The sequence below is a fragment of the Nuphar pumila genome, chromosome 1, assembly GCF_984573655.1.
Source record: "Nuphar pumila chromosome 1, dmNupPumi1.hap1.1, whole genome shotgun sequence".
Lineage (NCBI taxonomy): Eukaryota > Viridiplantae > Streptophyta > Magnoliopsida > Nymphaeales > Nymphaeaceae > Nuphar > Nuphar pumila.
Window position 1 is genome coordinate 4,083,111 of NC_143249.1, and position 22,824 is coordinate 4,105,934.

The 22,824-nt window shown below is 39.4% G+C and overlaps 1 protein-coding gene across 1 annotated transcript; it reads right to left on the bottom strand.

Annotated features, from left to right (window-relative positions):
- Nucleotides 1–19,004: 19,004 nt before the first annotated feature.
- LOC149847725 (uncharacterized protein At4g06744-like) lies at nucleotides 19,005–21,071 on the bottom strand. The gene is made up of 2 exons (XM_090009358.1): nucleotides 20,022–21,071; nucleotides 19,005–19,924 (listed from the first exon to the last, which is right to left on the bottom strand). Exons 1-2 carry the CDS (start codon nucleotides 21,047–21,049, stop codon nucleotides 19,417–19,419), a joined length of 1,536 nt encoding a protein of 511 aa, XP_089865484.1. The 5' UTR covers nucleotides 21,050–21,071; the 3' UTR covers nucleotides 19,005–19,416.
- Nucleotides 21,072–22,824: the final 1,753 nt, after the last annotated feature.

Genomic DNA, 22,824 nt, shown 5'->3' on the forward strand with positions numbered 1-22,824 from the left:
ATGGTGGGTCATCAGAGAGGGGGGGGGGGGGCAGAAAAGGCGAGCAGCGCAGGGGTGATCAGTGGAAGAGGGGAGAGAGAGAGCAGGGGGAGGAGAGAATTTTGCACCCTAGATGGGCCATTTTATATCAAAAATTAGCGACGGGTTAGCGATGAAAATATTTCATCTCAAATGTCGATGCAAATTAGCGACAGAAAAATTATATCGCTCATCTATCGTAAAATTGCGATGGAGTTTGAGACGAAATATTTTCATCGCTAATTAGCGACGAATGTTGAAACCGATTTTTTCTATCGCTAATTCTGCCACTAATTCCAATTTTAGGGACGACTAGTTTTCTCTAGCTAATCCGTCACAAATTTGTGACTTATTATTTCTATCACAATTTGTTGTCGCTAATTAACGTTTTTCTTGTAATGTGCACAAATTAAAAAATAAACTCTTGTAGCAGCTGTATGAAGATCCACAAGAATAAAGAAATCTGCTATTCATCCAGATTATGTGGTGTATTTATAAGAACCCAATGATTTCATAGATATTGATGATGATCCCATTATATTTATGAAAACTGTAGAAAGCAAGCAATCGACGGCTTGGATAAATGTCATAAAAGAAAAGCTAAACTCTATGGCAAAGAATAAAGTGTGGAACCTTGTTCCTTTACCTAAAGAAGTCAAACCTATTGGTTCAAAATGGGTTTTCAAAACTAAAAGAGACTCCAAAAGCCAAATTGATAGGTATAAGGCAAGGTTGGTTGCAAAAGGATTCACTCAATTGGAGGGCATTGACTATAATGAAACACACTCTCTCATTTCGTCTAAAGAGTCAATGGGAATTATCTTGGCCCTAGTAGCTTATTTTGATTTAGAGTTGCATCAAATGGATATAAAAACATATTTTCTAAATGGAGATCTTGATAAAGAGGTTTATATAGAACAACCTCAAGGTTTTTCTGAAGGTAACTCAAATAAATTAGTGTGCAAGTTGAATAAATTCATTTATGGACTAAAGCAAGATTCCCAACAATAGTATATCAAATTTATCAAAGTCATATTGACTTTTGGGTTTACAAAAATTATCATTGATCGATGCATATACCTCAAGATTAGTAGGAGCAAGTTCATAATGTTAATGTTGTTGATGACATTCTACTTGCGACAAATGATATCGTGTTACTAACAGAAACAAAAGATTTTCTTTCCTAACACTTTGAAATGAAAGACATGGGAGATGCCACTTATGTTCTCAACATTGAGATTATACAAGATAGAGCAAAAAGAATCTTGGGACTCTCTTAAAGAGCTTATATTAATAAAATTCTCAAAAGATATGGAATGGAGAATTGTTCTCCTAGATCTGCACCGATAGTAAAAGGGGACAAATTAAGTTTGAAAGATTGCCCACAAAATGATATTGAGAAGGCACAAATAATCAACATTCCATATGCATCGATAGTTGGCAGCTTGCAATATGCACAAACTTGTACTAGGCCCAACATTTCTTTTATTGTTGGCATACTTGGAAGATTTTAATCCAATCGAGGCATCACTCATTGGAAAGCTACAAAGAAAGTCATATGTTATTTACAAGAGACAAAAGATTATAGGTTGACATATCAAAAAGTAGATCACCTAGAAGTCGTTAGATATTTAGATACTGATTTAGGAGGATGTCTTGATAGTAAAAAATCTACTACGGGATATATTTTCCTATTAGCAGGTGGTATCATATCATGAAAAAGTAGAAAATAGTCTACAACTGTAGCTCATACCATGGAGGAAGAATTTATTGCTTTATACGAGATATCTGCATACGTTATATGGTTAAGAAACTTCATTTATGGTCTTAAGGTGGTAGAATCTATTGAGAGACCACTTAAGATTTATTGTGATAATGAAGTAACAATGTCTTTTTCTAGCAATAACAAAAGTACTACTTCATGCAAGCATATAGAATTAAAGTACTTTGTTGTTAAGGAAATGATTGAGAATCATTTAGTGTATATTGATAATATTGGTACAAGAGAAATGATTGCAGATCCTCTTACTAAAGGGCGAGCACCAAGATTGTATTTCAAACATGTAATGAGGATGGGATTATTGAATTCTCTCGAATGAATACACTACTTTTATGTGATGACATTAAGTAGTTTTTTCTTGATTCTCTGTATATGTTGTGCATTTCACATAGTGTTATAACTCATTTATGAAGATAAGAGTTATGTGAAACAACGATTTTTTTTAGACCAATGAAATAGATTCAAAGGCCAATCTATCCATAATGAGATTTGTCTTATGTCATATTTTTTCAGACTTCATGATATTGGGCCAAGTGGGAGAATGTTGAAACGATGTGGCCCTTCACATCATGAAGGGTGAACCATTGCCTCTCATGCAAAAAGTCGCAATGATTCACCATCTATGACTATATATATGCATGATGCGTATGATAAGGGTGCATCACTTGCATTGCATTTATCAAACTTTAATTCATCTAGAATCGGTCACTGCCCACCATTGTCGAGTGCCTATGCTCATCAATTGGCTACAATCTGCTGAGGAGAGAGACTCGGTCGACAAACTCCGGCATCAATGGCGGCTTCAGGTACGATAATCCGCTTTCTTTTGTGTTCTTGTGGCAACTCCCAAACATCAACCACTCATGCACTTGGTAGAAGTACAAGACGAGCCAAGAGAAAAGGAAAGAACCCTTTCTAGAAACTGACAAGAAAGTTGTGATTATAAATCACAACCCCTTATCCTTTCATTGGCACTTCCACTCGTTTATTCATTCAAATATTTAAAATTATACAAAGTGACGTGCCCACTCGAACTATGTATTTTATTATAAACACTGGAAAAATAAAGCCATTGATTAAAGACGCACATTTTTTGTTTTAAAAGGCAAGCTGGGGTTAGGCAGACCCCCAACCAGTTAAACAACATATCATTGGGTTTTGAACTTGCAACATCCCTACACATGGTGACCTGCAGTAACAGCTCCAAACAATCAAGCAGAGCCCCTGTTGATATTAAAAGCACATTACCTACACGGGCTCGACACACTTGGCTAGGTGTGTCAGCTTAAAGAGTTCAAGTTGAAGGACGTTACGACCTCCATACACGAGGCATGCATCCCTTGCTGCAAGATCAAAACCAACTGAAAACTGTCCCCGGTAAGCAGGGAAAGAATTCTGATGTTTTACACCACACCACACTATAACGGGACCATAGTTAGTGTGAGACCTCTAGATTTGTTACGAGACTTTTAAACCATAACACTGCTTTATCCTTGCTATCAAAAAATAATAATAACAATAAATAAAATAAAGAATCACATTGTTCACATTATGGAAAACAGTACAATGCATACTAAGGCCTCTTTGTTTCATTCCCACGTAAAGAAAAGGTTTACATGGGAATTGGCGTAGATTTTTACAACTCCTGCTAGCTCGACAGCTTTCATAAGGAAAGTCTAAATGGATTTACGCATAAAAATTGGTAGGTTGTGAGAAAAACTGAGGCCCACTTATGCCGGCATGCTACTTTTCTACCGTGATGATTTGATGCAGTGTTGTGAGTACCTGAAGCGTAAGCCTCAGAGGCGAGGCGCACGCTAAAGGTACTGAGGCGTTGCTGTGATGCGCCCCTTATCAACCTCCGACCAGTTGTGACCACCCACCACCGGAGTTGCTGTGCTGCAGCTGCTGCTCAGTCTTCTCTGACCACCGGACGACCGGCATATCCCTCGCTTCCGTACCAGCTGGGCGCGTGGTCCTTCTCTTACTGCCTCCCCTCCCACTGCTTCACTTCCATACCAGTTGTGAGAGGCGTACTCCTCATCGCATTTAACAACCTTGATTTGATGTTTGTTTTTGTTTATGATAAAAAAAGATTACATGAGGATTGTCAACTCAGCACTTTCCCATGCAAGTTGCATGAAACAAACAAGGCCTAAGTGTTTGAAATATCATGCAACGCCAAACTACATTTCAGTGCTCTCAATAAAGTTTCCCATCCAATTTTAGAGCTAAAACAATCCGAGTACCATACAGTAGCTAATGTTTGATTTCTAAATGTGTAAATATTGACCCAAGGAAGATATTGAGTAGCAATCTTGGGGTCCATGATTTTTTAATTATTAAAAGTAAGTTCACGTGACATGATAGCACTTGAAGCCTGCCTTTTTCCTGAGTTGTCATATCTCCATTTTCACCATACATGCATGGCTGGCTTTATTCATCATGAAGTGATAGTCAAAATGAGCCCCTTTAGCATATAATGTCCCACTTGCAAAAAATAAAGATCAAGCAGATTTGGTTGAATGACAAATGGGTAGTGGCGAGTGCATTATTGATCCCACGAGACCTGTGACCACCATGTTTTATCCATCTTTACCCAGGCATCGGGCCGGCCCGACTGGACCAGCCTGGCCCGTTTACTAACAACCCGGGGTTTGGCCTGGTTTTTAATGGGCTCGGGTTTGAAGAGAAGCCGGTGGCATGGCCCATTAGCCCAACGGGCCAATGTGAAGCGGGTCGGGTCTGGCCCAGCTCAATTCAAACTCATTTGTAAGTTATTTTTTAATAAAATTAATATATTAATTCTTAGAATACCAAAAAATTGAATTAAATGAAAAAACATAAAATTAATAACTAATACTAGTTACCCATACTTAAAATTAACAAAAAATAAATTAAATATAATAATTAATTTATAAAAATTTATATTATTAAAAAAATTATGTCTTCAAGAGACCAAATGGGTAGGTGAGAAAGCTAAAGTGATAGAACCTTGGGGATATAAGATTTGGTATACAGGAATAAATAGGAATAGGAATGGAGTAGGGATTGTTATGAGTCGTCAGTTTATAGATAATGTAGTTGAGGTCCGTAGGAAGGGTGATAGAATTTTACTTATTAAATTAGTATTAGGTACGGATATTATTAATATTATTAGTGTTTATGCACCTCAAGTAGGTTTAGATGATTCCATTAAGCATCAATTTTGGGAAGATTTAGATGGAGTAGTACAAGAGACATCTTATGGAGAAAAGCTTTTCATCGGCGGTGACCTTAATGGACATGTAGGCATTAGTAGGGATGGATTTGAGAATATCCATGGAGGCTATGGTATAGGAGAAAGAAATGAAAGTGGAGAAAGGATTTTAGATTTTTGTTTGTCCTATGATATGATCTTAGCAAACACTTGGTTTAGGAAGAGGGAGTCTCACCTAGTAACATTTAAAAGTGGGGTTAATACGAGTCAGATAGATTTTTTCCTACTTAGAAAGAGAGATAGGGGTTGTTGCATCGATTGTAAGGTTATACCAGGAGAAAGTGTAGCTACACAACATAGAGTCTTAATTTTAGATCTTAGAATTAGACAATGCCGCAAAAGGGATAGACATAGGATAGATCCTAGAATTAAGTGGTGGGCACTGAAAGGAGCTAAACAAGGAATGTTTGTAGAGCAGGTAGTTAAGGAAGTTGATTGGTGTCTCGAGGAGGATTCAGAATCAATGTGGAATAAGATAGCGGGTGGTATGAGAAAAGTAGCTAAGGAGGTATTGGGTGAGTCTAAAGGCGGTGCACCACTAGGTAAGGATACATCATGGTGGAACGAGGATGTCAAATTAGCTATTAAGGTTAAAAGAGAGTGTTATAGAAATCTAAGTAAGAGTCGTGATAATGAGAATTTGGAGAAGTATATGATAGCAAAGAAGGAAGCTAAAAAAGTTGTTCGAAACGCGAGGGCTAAGGTATATAAGGAGGTTTATGACAAGTTGGATACCAAAGAAGGCGAGAAGGATATTTATAGGCTTGCAAAGATGAGAGATAGGAAATCGAAGGATTTGGGTATGGTTAGATGTATCAAAGATGAAACGCAAAGGGTTTTAGTCAAAGATGAGGAGATTAAGGAGAGATGGAAAGATTATTTTGATAAGCTATTTAATGATAGTCATGCTCAAGATCTTGGAGACTTCTCCATTCCTTTTCATGAGATAAATCGTGACTTCATGCGCAAGATTCAAAATAAAGAAATTGCAGAGGCTTTGAAGAAAATGAAATCAAGAAGGGCAGTTGGCCCAGATGGTATACCTATCGAGGCTTGGAAATGCTTGGGAGAGAAAGGTTTAGAATGGTTGACAAATCTTTTTAACTTGATTTGGCGAACAAATAAGATGCCTAATGAGTGGAGGAAGAGTACTTTGGTGCCTTTATATAAGAATAAGGGTGATATACAAGATTGCACAAACTATCGTGGTATAAAACTCATGAGTCATACTATGAAACTTTGGGAGAGGGTGATTGAGTCTAGGTTGAGGAAGGTTGTCATGATATCGGAGAATCAATTTGGTTTTATGCCTGGAAGATCAACTATGGAAGCTATACATCTTCTTAGACAACTTATTGAAAGATATAGAGAGAGGAACAAAGATTTGCATATGGTTTTTATTGATTTAGAGAAGGCATACGATAGAGTACCTAGGGACGTTCTCTGGTGGACAATGATGAAGAAAGGTGTTTCTCTCAAGTACATTAGTATAATTAAAGATATGTATGAAGGAGTAGTAACCAATGTCCGCACTTGTGGAGGGGTGACAACCAATTTTCCGATAACGGTTGGGTTACATCAAGGATCTGCTTTAAGCCCTTTCCTATTTGCGATAGTGATGGATGAGCTTACGAGATCAATTCAAGAAAATGTACCGTGGTGTATGTTGTTTGCTGATGATATTGTTGTGATTGATGAGTCTAGAGCTGGGGTTAATGCTAAGTTAGAATTATGGAGACAGACATTGGAAGCTAGAGGTTTTAAGTTGAGTAAGAGTAAGACTGAATATATGGAATGTCGGTTTAGTAAGCAACGAAGTAGTGATGGGAGTGTAGTGAAGCTTGGTGAGCAAGATATACCGGTGAATGATTATTTCAAATATTTGGGATCCATCATTCAAAAGTATGGAGAAATTGATGGAGATGTAAATCATAGGATAAAGGTTGGGTGGATGAAATGGAAAAGTGCTACTGGAGTGCTGTGCGATCGTAGAATGCCATTGCGGTTGAAGGGAAAGTTTTATAGGACGACTATTAGACCCGCTTTACTATATGGTACGGAATGTTGGGCTGCCAAGAGACATCATATTCAAAAAGTGAGTGTAGCTGAGATGCGGATGCTTAGATGGATGTGTGGAAATACAATAAAAGATAAGATTCGGAACGAAGAGATACGTAAGAAGGTAGGTGTTGCACCCATTGAGAATAAGATGCGAGAGAATCGTTTACGGTGGTTTGGACATATTCGGCGAAGGCCTAATGATGCTCCAGTTAGAAGGTTGGAGAAATGGGAAAATATATTAGTTAAAAGAGGTAGGGGTAGGCCTAGGAAGACTTGGATGGAGATGATAGGAAAGGATATGAATGCTTTGAACCTCACCGAGGACATGGCGTTGGATAGAAATGATTGGAGGAAAAGGATTCATGTGGAAGACCCAAAATGAATTTCTTTTTTGGTTCATATCGCTGACCCCAATTGTTTTGGGATGAAGGCGTAGTTGTTGTTGTTGTTGTATTATTAAAAAATTTAATAAATAACTCATTCTTGTCGAGCCAGCCGATAGCCTGTGGGCCAGCCGGGCCCAACCTACTTATACTACAAGAAATCTGTGGATTAGCGACGGTCGTAATCCGTCGCTAATCCATTGAAAATCCCTCGCTGAATAGTTTAGCGATGGATAACTTTCATCACAATTTTTTAGTCGCTAATTAGCGACAGAACATATATATCGCTACTTTCGTCCCTAATTTATGATGGATTAGTGAATGTCATGATTCATCACGAGGCCGTCATTAATCCGCAGTGATTTGGTTTTGCAACAGATACACATCCGTCGCTATTGTAGCGACAGAATTGCGATGGTTTACAATCCGTCGCAAAACATCGATCAATTCAATTTTGTGACAGATAAATATCCGTCCCTAATTCGTCGCTAAATTAGAGGATGATACTAATTAGCGATGGATATTATCTGACGCTAATCCACCACAAAAAATAAAATAAAAATAAATAAAAAAATTATTTGAAATATAAATATTGAGAAAAATTTTCTCGTTATACAATTTATATATCCTATGTATAAAAAATAAAGTACACATAAAAAATACATATGCAAAGCAGGTGAAACAAATTTAACACAAGATACAAGGTGAAAATTTTTATCGATCCACTATAATCGTCGCCAAGTTCTAATTATTTACAAGTGAACATATACAAAGAGTTTCTTTTGAAACAAAAAGAAGGTGCAACAAATTCAACACATGAATCTAATCATCGCCAAGATTCTGATCATCATCCTCTTCATTGTCTCGATTTGCCCCTTCATTCATGCCTCCATCAGCTCCTCTACGTTGATTATCTCCAGCATCCTACAAGAGAACCAAAAAGTTAGTTTTGATAAACAAAATATAATGAAATAAATTATATGCAATGCACCCAATCTAAGGCAATCAAAGTAACATGAATGAATTACACATAGACTAGCTAGCAATAAAGTGAATGATATTAACTGAATTCAGATATGTGCTCTAAGGCTGACAAAAAAAATCATAGTGATTCAATCATGCAGATATGTGATCTAAGGTTGTCAAAAAATGTCATAGTGATTCAAGCATACATATATGGTTTATAAGGTTGTCAATTAATAAATATGTTATGTATCACAATCATGCATATATGTGTTATAAGGCAGTAAAAAAATTTATAGTGATTCAATCATGCAGATATGTGTTCTAAGGTTGTCAAAAAACTTTCATAGTGATTTGATCATGCATATATGTGTTATAAGGCAATCAAAAAATCGGTGCAGTGTTCATATTACTCTCAAATCCAAACACACGACCCTTTTTTGGTTCACCGGTTGCAGTCACCCATGCTGCAGGATCAAAAGGCGGATGCTGAGTGGAGTCATCGTCATATCGCTCTACCATTTGTTGCTCGTATGACTTCTACAAAATAATGATTACAGTATGGATTAATAATTAAAAATTACAATGTTCATGATAACTTATCTATTACAATGTTTATTAATACAATAAATACATATCGTTGTCGCTCTCGCCTTCTCTGATACAAACTCTTCCGTGCTCTTATATTTATGTGTTTCAACAAACACATATTTGTAAGGCACAATGTCTCATTTTTTTGCTTTCTGCGAGGTTAAATGATAAAAAAATCAATTAAAAATCATGCAACAATACTTATAAATTTGACAATATATATTGATGAGTTACCATTTTTTTCAGGTGGCTCCCAAAAGTCCTAGATCCACCTGTGTGTAGATGGAGATCGGACATCTTTGCTCGGTTTTGTACAACCTTTGCTAAGCGGTTTCGAAATTCATGGCCCGCCCACTTGTCGCATATTACATCTCAATAATCTGACCTGATAGTAGAAGGGCCATGGCCCTTCCAATATAGTTGATCATCTATCCTACCAGATGTTTTTATTATTGTAGTATTAATATTATGCAGCATATTTGCAAATCGACTAACAGCCACCTTCTGCCATACCCGCCTCACGTCCTGCTCCTTATTCGCAGTCGCGAAGCAATTCGAAGCCTATAAATAATTTCAAAAAGTTAGTACATATGACTATAACAAAAAATTAAATATGAAATATATTAGCTATGATAAACGATTGTATACCATGAATGAGGACCATAATCTGTCCAACACCTCCTTCAGGTACTCTTTTCATTGAGCGATCGGTCTTGAAAGATGCTGAACTAGTGATTGCCTAATTTCTTGTATTACTTCTTGTGGCTCGAACCTCGCGTTGCACATGAATTGGTACACATTAACAATCGACTATCGATATATACTATTTGAATGAGTCATCGTGTGTCAGACTAAGAAGACCCTGTATCCGGCGTTGTCTCGTGACCTGTATGAATAGCTGGTGTAGGCGGGTCATGTGCAGGCGAAACATCATCTATAGAAAAATGAGTTAGAAATTCACACAATGCACATTTAAACTAATCAAGTATATAATTAGTTAAATGATATACCTATCAAAGCAGCTCGTGAAGATGAAGGTTGAGACTGTCTACCACTGAGTGCTCGACCACTATGACCTCCACAAACCATATTCTAACAAATAAAAATTTTATTTGGATCAGTTATACAACTCTATATCTTCATGGATACATAATCAAATCGAAAATAACTTTATGCAAGTATGCATAAAGTCACATTGCAATACATTCAAATCATTCATATCAAAACAATGTCAAACATGTATCTACAACAAACACACTCCAATATCCCGCTAACTATAACCATAAATAGCATGGTCTCCAAAATACAAACATAAGAGCATATGAGAAAGTGATGTGGTATGTATTACAAGATGTATTTCACTAGCTCGAATATGCTTTCTTATCACTTGTTTGACTTTCATATTCTTATTCTTCCTCCCCCCTCCTCTTCGTCCTCTTCGTCTTTTTCTTCATTGGGCGTCCATCCACTTGATATATCATTTGGATTACATTATTTCATATGTGTGTCATCGAACAATGGAGATATGACATGCATACCATGTGTGACATCGTGACCATAAGAGAAGTCATACATATCATCTGATTGATAGTAATCACCCTCTTCAGCAATCTTGTGCAGGCGAAACATCATCTATAGCAAAATGAGTTAGAAATTCACACAATGCACATTTAAACTAATCAAGTATATAATTAGTTAAATGATATACCTATCAAAGCAGCCCGTGAAGATGAAGGTTGAGACTGTCTACCACTGGGTGCTCGACCACTACGGCCTCCACAAACCATATTCTAACAAATAAAAATTTTATTTGGATCAGTTATACAACTCTATATCTTCATGGATACATAATCAAATCGAAAATAACTTTATGCAAGTATGCATAAAGTCACATTGCAATACATTCAAATCATTCATATCAAAACAATGTCAAACATGTATCTACAACAAACACACTCCAATATCCCGCTAACTACAACCATAAATAGCATGGTCTCCAAAATACAAACATAAGAGCATATGAGAAAGTGATGTGGTATGTATTACAAGATGTATTTCACTAGCTCGAATATGCTTTCTTATCACTTGTTTGACTTTCATATTCTTATTCTTTCTCCCCCCTCCTCTTCGTCCTCTTCGTCTTTTTCTTCATTGGGCGTCCATTCACTTGATATATCATTTGGATCACATTATTTCATATGTGTGTCATTGAACAATGGAGATATGACATGCATACCATGTGTGACATCATGACCATAAGAGAAGTCATACATATCATCTGATTGATAGTAATCACCCTCTTCAGCAATCTTGTCTTCCTGTAATTGATCATACTCGAGGTATAATTTAGACTTTACCTTGCAAACTGCCCACCATTAATTTTTATCTGACTTCCTTGTATTCAGATATGAAGTATAGTAAACTTGTTGAGCTTGCGAGGCTAATATGAATGGTTCATATGTTCGAAACCTTGATTTATGATTTACCTTCACAATGCCTGAGGCTTTGTCAACTCTTGTTGTTGTGGGATCAAACCAATGACACTTGAATAAAGTTACCTGTTATATATGCCTAAGTAAGTCAACTCCATTATTTCTTCTATAACACCATAGTAGTCATGTTCATTTTCACCATAGCTGCTACTTTTGACACACACGCCACTATTCACTGTTGACTTGTTTACAATGTAGTCTTTTTTATTGAATCGATAACCATTTACGATATACCCATTGTAACATTGCACAACTTTGGTCGAACCTTTTTGTAAATCACATATTCCTTGGTCATTAACATCACCATGGCTGACCTACAAGCATAAGCAATGATTGTGATCACTACCAATTAAGTAACTTATTATTGTTTATACGGAAAAAATGTATGGCATCGTCCTTATCAAATCTTTCAACCATGCCACAAACTTATTTTCACATTGTTTTTGTACTTCTGAATCAGTGAGATATGGAAGTTCTCTTTGCAACTGCAGATCAATTCGTCTACACTTAACAAATAATTATATTACCGAACCATGTACGTACGTAGAGAACTTAGTGTAACATATTAAGTATACTTACTCGATGTAGGGGTTGATCGCTGAGTAATTAAAAAGGATATAGATTTGTGTTGCGTCTTGCTCTCGATCTTCAAAGTGTCTTGACCAGCAACTGTCAAAGGCGTGCCCAAGTGGTTAAAATATCGATAGTTTGTCAACCACAATAACTTGTTCTCCATCATAATTATGAGGTGGGCAAGTGTAACGTGTTAGAATGTGAGGTTCATCATTGTCATCAGAACAGATGGCCGCTGGGTAGAAATCGATGGTGACAATCAAACCAGCACAACTTTCTTTCATGCGTCAATTTAAAAGATTTTGTATCATCTATGCAGTACGAATATGCTAACCTCTAATGTGTGCTTCAACTAGATAACATATCATATGCAGAAAAGTCATTGATTGTCCATAGAACAACAACCTTCATATTGAAGTTTTGTTTTTTGTGGGCATCGTACTTGAGAACATCGTCATCCTACAATATTTTCAGTTCATCAATCAACGGCCTTAAAAATACATCAAGATTTTGGCACAGAGAGGTCAGACTAGGGACCAATAGAGACAAGAAAAGATTTTGATGCTTCATACACAAGCATAGAGGAAGGTTGTATGGGGTGACAAATACTGGCCAACACGAGTATGAAGTTGATCTACCCCCAAATGGATTAAATCCATTTGTACATAAATCGAGCCTAACATTTCTCACTTCCATTGTGAAGGTCTGATGAGTACGATCAAAGTGCTTCCAAGCTTTCGTGTCAACGGGATGCGTGATCTTGTCTTCATCATGTCGAACTTTATTTGCATGTCATCTCATGTGTTTAGCTGTCCTCGAAGACATATGCAATCATTGCAATCTAGGGGTGAGAGAGTAGCGATGTGACTTGTATGACACTTCTTTTGACCTCATGCTACCATTGTCTCTTGTCTTTGGCTTGAATCGAGGATGCCCACATGACGGACATGATCTGTTATTTTCTAGATGTTTGAAATACAACATCAGTGATTTAGACAAGCATCTATCTTTTGATACCTTATACCTAGAGCATTGACCATAACCTTCGCACGATAGAAATTTTGGGGTAATTTCTCATCTTTGAGCAACATACTCTTCACAATAGAGCACATACAGTCAAAACATGATTGACTCAAGTTATACTCAGACTTCAAATTCAGTAGATGAAGAACTGCAGACAAGATAGTGTGACTATTGCAACCATTCCAAAGTGGCTCATCAGCATCTCTAAGTAAGTCATAAAATCTACTAGCTGCATCATTTGTTGATTCTTCCTCTACCCAAGTTGGTACATCACTAGGACCCATAGCAGAACCTAGTTCTGGTCCTGCGACATCACATATCAAATACATATATGGATTATCGTGGACCACATCCACCCGTGCATAAAAATTGTTACACAATTCTTCACCATGAAGCATCCAAATCTGATAATCACTCACAAAATTCTTCTTGTATAGGTGATGTCTAACACCATGAGGTTCTACAAATCGATTGTTCTTACACATCGTGCAGGGGCACTTGATCTGACCAGTGGGATCCACTGTACTGACACTTGCAGTTGCAAATTCAATAAAACTGTCAACACCATCCATATATTTAAGCGATACCCTATTGTCAACTATCCTATAGTGCATTTATTCACAGTTTGCAGGCATTTTGTCTTATGATCTTACAGATATTATCCTAACCAGTTAAAAGAGAATCATAAGAATGCTATGATAAAGAAAATATCTAATTTATCATGCATTGATGGTGGATGTAATGATTCAATATATATATATATATATATATATATATATATATATATATATATATATATATATATATATATATATATAATGTCTCTTAATCACAAGAACTATGATGCAAACGTTGATAACTTAATATTTTCACGTGCAAAACTATCACATCATAGTTACACTCATCACAAGGATATTTAGAATGATGAAATCACATTCATCATCATGATATATTCATTTGAAGCATGTTTTCATGATACAATTTCACATGGAAGGCATAATCAAATTAAAAATAATTTCATGCAAGTATGGATATAGTCACATCAAACATTGTAATACATTCAAATCATTCATATCAAAAAGATGTCAAACATGTACCTGCTGTAAACATACTCCAATATCTCGCTAACTACTACCATGACTAGCATTGAATTCAAACTCTAAAAATAAGAGCACTTCTATTTTCATACATTCAAATCATGCTCAGCATGATCTCCGAACTCCATCAAAGCAGTCCTAAATATCCACAACTAAGTGAGTGTATGAGCAAGAAAGTGTTGTATCAAAGAAAGTAAATAACATGTGATGCGCCTGCATCACTTACTCACCACGAGTATTTACCCGATTTGCATGCTTTTGCCTTTGCATTTTTCTTATTTCTTTTTGCATGGCATTTTTAGCCGTATGTGATGCTTAGCACTAAGCATCGCACAATTAGCTCAGCTACGCACCTGCAAAGCATAAATATATAAACAGAGGATTGGTCTGCGGTGCCTTTTTTATAGGTGTGTCGTCGGCTAAAATGTTGGCTCATGGCATGATACGGTGAGGCAAGCGGGGGATTACCATAGCCGTGCACTCTATGTGCGGTGGATTGCCGCAGCTCGCATGAAGCGTCAGAAGTTTGCTGAAACTCTAAAAATAATTACTCGTCTCAGCTTAGCGACTCCAGGTCAGGTGAGGCCACCCGCTGAGTTTAAGCATATCAATAAGCGGAGGAAAAAAACTTACAAGGATTCCCCTAGTAACGGCGAGTGAACCGGGAATAGCTCAACTTGAGAATCAGTAGGCTTTGCCTACCAAATTGTAGTCTATAGAAGCGTCTTCACTGACGGACTGCACCCAAGTCCCCTGGAAGGGGGCGCCGGAGAGGGTGAGAGCCCAGTCGTGTTCGGACCCTGTCGCACCATGAGGCGCTGTCAACGAATCGGGTTGTTTGGGGGGTCGTCGGGTCATCGGCACACGACACATGGCGACGTCGGTGCTCGGGGGTCGGCGACGGCGACACACGGCACACTGCGACGGCGGTGCTCGGGGGTCGGCGGCGGCAACACACGACGCTGAAGAGGGTGAGAGCTCAGTCGTGTACGAACCCTGTTGCGCCATGAGGCACTATAAAAGAATCAAATTGTTTGGGGGTCATCGTGTCGTCGGCACACGGCGGCGTCGGTGCTCGGGGGTTGGCGGCGGCGGCACACGACAGTGAGAGATAGACTGAGGGAAGAAGGAGGAGGTGAAGGAGAGGGTGACGGCCGATGGGCGGCGAACGATGGACGACAAGCGATAGAATGAAACAGAAAGAGAAAATAAATGGGCTCGCATTAGGGTTTTATGAGTTATTTAGCAACGAAAAAAGTCTGTCACAAACGCCGTCGCAAATTTGTGATGAAGTAGCGACAAAAAAATGGTGTCGCTCATCCGTCGCGAAGTTGCAACGGAGTGTGAGACAGAATTTATCCGTCGCTAATCCATCGCAAATTAGCGACAACATTGGTGATGAAATTTTTTCGGTGCAAATTCCGTAACTAATTCAAATTTTAGGGATGGATAGTTTTTTCTCGTTAATCCGTCGCAATGTTGCGACGGATTATTTTCATCGCAAATTTCTTTCGCTAAATAACGTTTTTCTTGTAGTGTTATATAATCGGCTGGGTTTTGGCCAGGTACCTTACGGGCCCGAGCCTAAAATCATGACCCAAACCCAGCCCATGACAAGTCGGGTCGGCTTGGCGCATCGAACCGCCGGGCTGGTTGCTGACCCCTACCATACATCTAAGCAACATTGACATCTATTTCTTTCTCTGTGTGTTTGATGATAGCTCGCCCTTTGGCTACTTCCCCTTAGAAGGCCATAGCAGTGTCTACGAAAGGACAAATGCAGTCCAGTCTCATTTTGTTCACATATTTTGCAGTGAAATTTCATTCATTTTTATTGGTTGTATGGTGAAACAACAATTGGTAAATTTGGTGGTTTGTCATTTTGGCTGCATTAGGCCTCTTTGTGCATCCAAATCAGAGATATCAAAGGGGATATCTTGGGCCCAACCACTTACATCTTTGATCTCGACAAGTTGTTGTTAAGGCTCAAGAGACCTTATTGGGAAACCAAATTAGGCCCTACTTGGGAAACAAGCACTGAGGGAACTTGAAACAATTAGATCTTAAAATAAAATGAAACCATAAATATTTGTGTGTAGGGAAGATCAGCTGGTTTCCTTTCTCGGTAAAGTTCAAAAAAAGGGACATTAGGGTGCATTTGAATACCTCCCTTGGTAGAACAGTGGTATTCTTTGACACCCACTTGGGTTTTTTTTTTGAAAGGTAAGCTGGAGTTAGGCAGACCCCATCAGTTATTATTCAAGGTACCACTGGGGTTTGAACCTGCAACGTCCTACCACAAGTGGACGTGCACTGACAGTAACACTCACTTAGGTTGATGTCATTAATCATGCCAACCTTGGTATGGAAGTTTGTTTTTTCTAAGAAGTTGATTGAATATATAGATATGGCCTTTATGGTACTCTTCCCACTTGGGCCCCTTTTCTCCTTGGTTCATAGAAACAAAATGTGAGACTCCTGTCATGGAGAAAAACTGTTTCACCCGCATTTTTTTCCACCAAGACTCAAGCGCTTATGAAGAGAAAACCTCCTATATGCTTCTAGAGGGGATTGGCAACTTACCTACTTGGTGAATTGGCACTGGGCATTCCCAAAATGAGCCCTTTCAAGGCTTGGGATCCATGCCAGATCCAACCTTGAACATTGGGTCCGAGACATTCAAATGGCCTCTAAGGTGTGTTTGACTCGTGGGACACACCTGGGTGGCGACAAACCGGTCCCTGTCCAGGCGCTGTCCCGTATTTGATACATTGCAACTTAGCAGTTTCAGACAGCACACATGGCATCCCACGCAACGCGTCTCACCAGTCACACCCCTGGGGGGTGCAACTGGTGAGTACTAGACAAACGTCGCTTGTTCTGCCCAAGTGGCGTTTGTCCGGTGTATCAAACACCGCCCTAAAGAATGTTTGATTGCCTGAGATTTCAGATCCAAAGGTCTGATCTAGCATGGGCCGTGCGCTAAATCCCTGGTTTTGCAAACAGAGGGTCTCAGATCCTGTCTAACTATACTGATTGTTGACCCCATGGTTGGGCTAGAGATCACTGTATTAGAATTCCTAGGATCCCATATCACCTCGGATCTGATATCGAAGATAATCAAACGCATCCTAAGTCACCTTCTCAACCAATGCCTAAATGCTTCCCCACTTCTTACTCCCAAACAAGAGCAAATGATGTCTAGAACTGCCTCACCTCATTTTCCCAATCAGGCCAAATCCCATCAAAGCAAAAGGAAGTGGTAGTTTAATTTAGTCTTCTTCTCGGAAAGTTACCACAGCTATAGTAAGAATATTCTAGTTTACTTGGGTTTGTGATTGGATGCTGCCAAAGATCAAGAAACCATCTAGGTTTTGGGGTTCCTAAAATCACTCAAAAGCATGATTGCATGCTGCCAAAGATCAAGAAACCTTCTACACTTTTGGTGTTCTTAAAATCAGTAAGGACTCCAAAGTCAAGGGGAAATATAGATTTTTGACAGTTATAAATGGGAAAACATGCAAGCATTAATAGCTCATAATGGCAACTTAATGTGAATTCAACGACTCAATAGGCACTTTGGAATAGAAAAAAAAGTAAGAAAAAAATGCTGAAAGATAATTGCATATGGGAAAAGTGAAAAATTATAAGTTTCCGGATAAATACAAGAAGAAAGGAATTTAACCACAAGACAATCCCATGTGAAGGTAGATTCTCAAGGGCATGTTATTTTCCAAAGCAAACACTGTTGCAACTTTCTGCAGTAGCTGCATCATTCATTTTGCTTCATGGATTCGTTGTAGATCACGAGTCTGGACAAGCCCACCGTATGGGTGGCCAACTTAGCCATTACCGGACCCGTTGAGTCCTTTTCCAAACCCCTACTGCTAAATTAGCTGCAAGTGGGTCGGACTTGGGTTGGATCCAAAAAAGCTCGAACACGACTTAATCAAGCCTAGGCTTGTTAAATTTGGACACGGTTTTACGAGATTCTTCACTCGATCCAGATCTATTCCCCAAGGTGAAACACTGAATAATACCCAATTATATTTAAAACCTTTTCTTCAATTTTCACATATGAAGCACAGGGCTAACATGTCGTGGTCGTCATCATCAAGCATTATGTCAACTTCACTAATCATGATGTTTGCTCATAATTAGTGAAACTCAACTTAATACACATTCTAACAAAACTTGTTCTTCTGAGAGAAACATTTAGAACACCAATATTTGCATAGAAGAAAAATACTTTTAAAAAAAACTTGATTTGAAAGAAAAATCTCATATATGTCCATCTTTAACCTCATTTTATAAAATAAATTGAACATGTATAAATTTTATGTAGATTTTTTTCTAATTCATTTTTGTCTTTTTTTTTTCACAATTTCAATCATGGCTTCTTTTTTTCTCTGGGCAAATTTTTACCATTTCATAGTATGCCTTTGCTGTCCAGTTCCATGTTTGTACCTGGGATCATGCTCATGACAGTACTGGTTATAAGTATGCCTTTGCTAATTGCTGTCTAAGTGGCAACACGGATCCCATCATTTGAAATAGGATGGGTTCAATCATACATTCAATCCTAGCCATCCAATCAATGGCTAAATGGTTCTGCTGGATGGCTAGGATTGAATGTACAATGAAACCCATCTTATTTTATATGATGGGATCCGTTTCCCACCAATGGGTTTTGTTTCGAGGCAGATTTCTTGTCATCAAAAGAAAACAAATCATAAAAATAAATTTAAAGTAAATACATCAAAGTTCAAACCATAACCCAGCTGGTTAATTTATTCCTTAAGTAATGAGATAATCACTTGCAAATCCACCCAATTAATACATAATTGGACATATAGTGGGATCACACATCCGCAATCCGAGGCACCAACCCATGACCCGAAATGGGGCAACACCCAAAAAACGCGAAAATGTAAAATATAAACTACATGATATCACGGATGGATCCCACCTGGAGATTACCCGCTTCAGTAGGGAACTTGGTCGCAGTTGGGTAAGGAGTTGTACCATCTATTATCTTAATCCAGTCCGCTGTCAAGGGGGGGTTCGAGTTGAAGTGTAAAACAGTAATGACCAACATACCCCTACAATCTAACATAATTTATACTTAAGATGACAACGTAGCAATCCGGTTAAGCAAAGAATCGTACAAGGGGGGCTAGGTGGTAATTCTGGGGCTGGGGTGGAGCAAGGGGTTGGGGAGGACGCAGGGCAGCTTGTAGCTGCACTCGAAGGGGGAGTCGGGACAAGGCTTCGGCTTGCACTGGAAGGCGGCGCACTCCTCCGGCGGCCGCTGGTTGGGCCGGCCGGGGATGCAGTTCCACCGGTCGTCGAGGAGGCCGCGCTTGGCCAGGCGCCGGCAGGCGGGGCCTTCCCACGTGAAGTAGTTGTCGGAGAGGGACAGGTTGGCCAGGCGCGGCAGCTCGCACACTGCCTCCGGGATCTCGCCGTACAGCAGGTTCTGCGCCAGATTGAGCTCCTCCACCTTCGCCAGGCACCCGAAGGACAACGGGATCGGCCCCGTCAGCTTGTTTCCGCCGGCGTCGAACACCGTCGCCTTTTTCAGGTAGCCGATCTCCGGCCGCAGGCAGCCGGAGAGCTGGTTGTTCAGGAACAGCACCTGGATCAACGTCCTCGACATTTTCTTTATGGTCGCCGGAATGTTTCTGTTTCGTAAAGAAAAATTTTTTTACATTGACTCATTGACGATGCAAATAAAGCTAGATTGGTAGTCAAGGATAAAAGAAAGCCTATGTCAATTACCCGGTGAACTTGTTGTTGGCGAGGTTGAGGGCGGCAACCGGGGAGCTTCCGAGGGCGTCGGGAATGGGGCCGCAAAAGGCACCGTCTTGTTGGTTGTTGAGGAAGAAGACGTCGAGCAGTTGCTTGAAAATGGAGGGCGGAACGGTGCCGGAAAACTTGTTGAAACGGATGTCGAAGTAGCTGAGTTGGGGAATGGAAGCGGGCAAGGTGGGGAAGGGGCCGTCGAGGAGGTTGTTGCTGAGGTCGAGCTCGTAAAGGTACCTGAGCTTGGTGAGGCTCGCAGGGATGGTGCCCTTGAAGCTGTTGGAGTTGGCGTGGAAGATGGCGATGTCCTTGAGGCAGACGATCTCGTCGAGGGCCCCAAGTTTGAAACCTAGATTGAAGTGGTTGAAGTCGATGGAGGCGACGGTGAGGTTCTTTTTCTCGCCGGGAGGCATCGCGCAGAAGAATCCCTTGTATTTGCAAGGGTTCTTTCCCACCCACGTCTTCGTTATGTTATTGGGGTCGGAGGTTACGTAGGTTTTCAACCTCTGGATCACCTTGACGGCTTCAACTTGCTGTGCAGACAAAAATTCAGGTGGTGGTGGCGGCGGAGGTGATGGCGGTGGCGGAGGCGGTGGAGGTGGTGATGGCGGTGGTGGACAAGCAAGGGGAGGAGGCGGTGGCGGAGGCGGTGGAGGTGGTGATGGCGGTGGCGGTGGCGGAGGCTGTGGAGGTGGTGATGGCGGTGGTGGACAAGCAAGGGGAGGAGGCGGTGGAGGTGGTGGTGGTGGTGGTGGTGGTTCTGGGAGCGGTACAGGAGCGCATCCACATTTACCACCTCCACCGCCACCGCCAACACCAATACCGATACCAATGCCGATTTCAAGGTTCTGACGGATGGGTGTTGATGGCTGTTGGGTTAGTGCTGTTGGGAGAGAGAAAAGAAAGAATAGGAGGAAGAAGAGTTTGATGGGGATGAAGATAGCACTGCGTCCACCATCACCACCAGGCGGTCTAACATCACCAGCAGCAGCGCCACCGCCCATTTATGGTATCCCTTTGTTCCTAATTTGGTGGTGGTGAGGTCTCGTGGAATAAATAGGGCAGAAAAGAATGTGACAACGTCACGGCTAGCTTTGCTTGCTGATGTTGGGTCTCTCTTTTTAGTTTTTTTGTGCTGAACTTTGTTTGGATACTGGTTACCACATATCATTTGGGTGTCAACGGGTCAGGTTTGGTTCAGATCCAGGTGTTACTTGAACTCGGTTTTCAGGTATGGTATCAAGTCCGGACTCAACTCAAGTTTAATCAGGTTCACTATAAGAAAAATCATACTCGGATCCGTTAAAAAGTACATGAACAGACCCGAACCATACCAGTAAAACCATATTTTTTATTATTTTTACATTAAAAAATTGTAGGTCTTAATCAAAACTCTGATAGGATCCGAGTCTAATATAAAATTTCACAAACTATACTCGAGTTCATCTATTAATAGGATCTTTGGTCCAAACTCAGGTCTTAATGGGATCTTATTATTTATCACCGTACCCAGATCTTACAGGCTTTGGTTAGGGTCGGATTCAGGTAAACCAGGCCAGTTGACACACCTACATTTCATTCATGAAGAGACCAATATGTAGATAGTAAAAGATCTTATCCTAACCGTCCAACTGATGCATCTGGTCAGCTAAGGTCAATGTGTGAATCATTCCTATACATTGGTTGGACAGCTAGAAATGAAATGAATGTAAGATGGATCTCCTACGTTTGTGCTCGATAACAAACACAGTTTTTTTTATTTGATGGAGTACATTAAGAGAGCGGTAACCCCTTTCAATGACAGGAGACATGGCGTCCAATGATTGGACAGGTACTTGGTCTCAAGCACTGATCTCCTCTAAGGTAAACCAAAAATAACCAAAGGAAAATAGAAGGAAAGTTTGAGAGAAGAAAATTGCATCAAACAAGAAGGATAGCGGTACACTCATGCGTGTTAAAGAATAAAGTTGATGTTTTGTGAGCCATAAAGAGAAAAGAGAAAATAGAAAAGAAAGAGAATAAAAGAACAAAACGTGGTTGGGACATGAGAATCTTAAGTCCACTGCAAGAGAGAACATACTTGTTATTTTGATACACTACAAGAAATTTGTGGATTAGAGACGGTCTTAATTCGTCGTTGAACAGTTTAACGATGGATAACTTTTATCATAATTTTTTAATCGCTAATTAGCGACGAAACATATCTGTCGCTACTTTCGTCGTTAATTTATGATGGATTAGCGAATGTCATAATTCGTTGCGAGGTCGTCGCTAATCTGCAGAAATTTGGTTTTGCAACATATACACATCCATCGGTAATTCCATCATTATTGTAGCGATGAATTACAATCCAACGCAAAACATTGGCCGATTCAGTTTTGTGACGGATAAATATCCGTCCATAATCTATCACTAAATTGAAGGCCGATACTAATTAGCGATGAATATTATCCATCACTAATCCGTCGCAAAAAAAAATGTTTGAAATATAAATATCGAGAAAAAATTTCTCGTTATACAATTTATATATCCTGTGTATAAAAAACAAAGTACACATACAAAATACAAATACAAAGCAACTGAAACAAATTTAACACAAGATACAAGGTGAAAAATATATCCGGTGTAATTATGAATTAGTGAGATGTGAAAGTTCTCTTCGCAACTCCAGATTAAATTGTTTGCACTTAACTGAACCATGTATGCATGTATAGAACTTAGTGTTACATATTAAGAATACTTACTTGATGTAGGGGTCGATCGCTGAGCAATTAAAAAT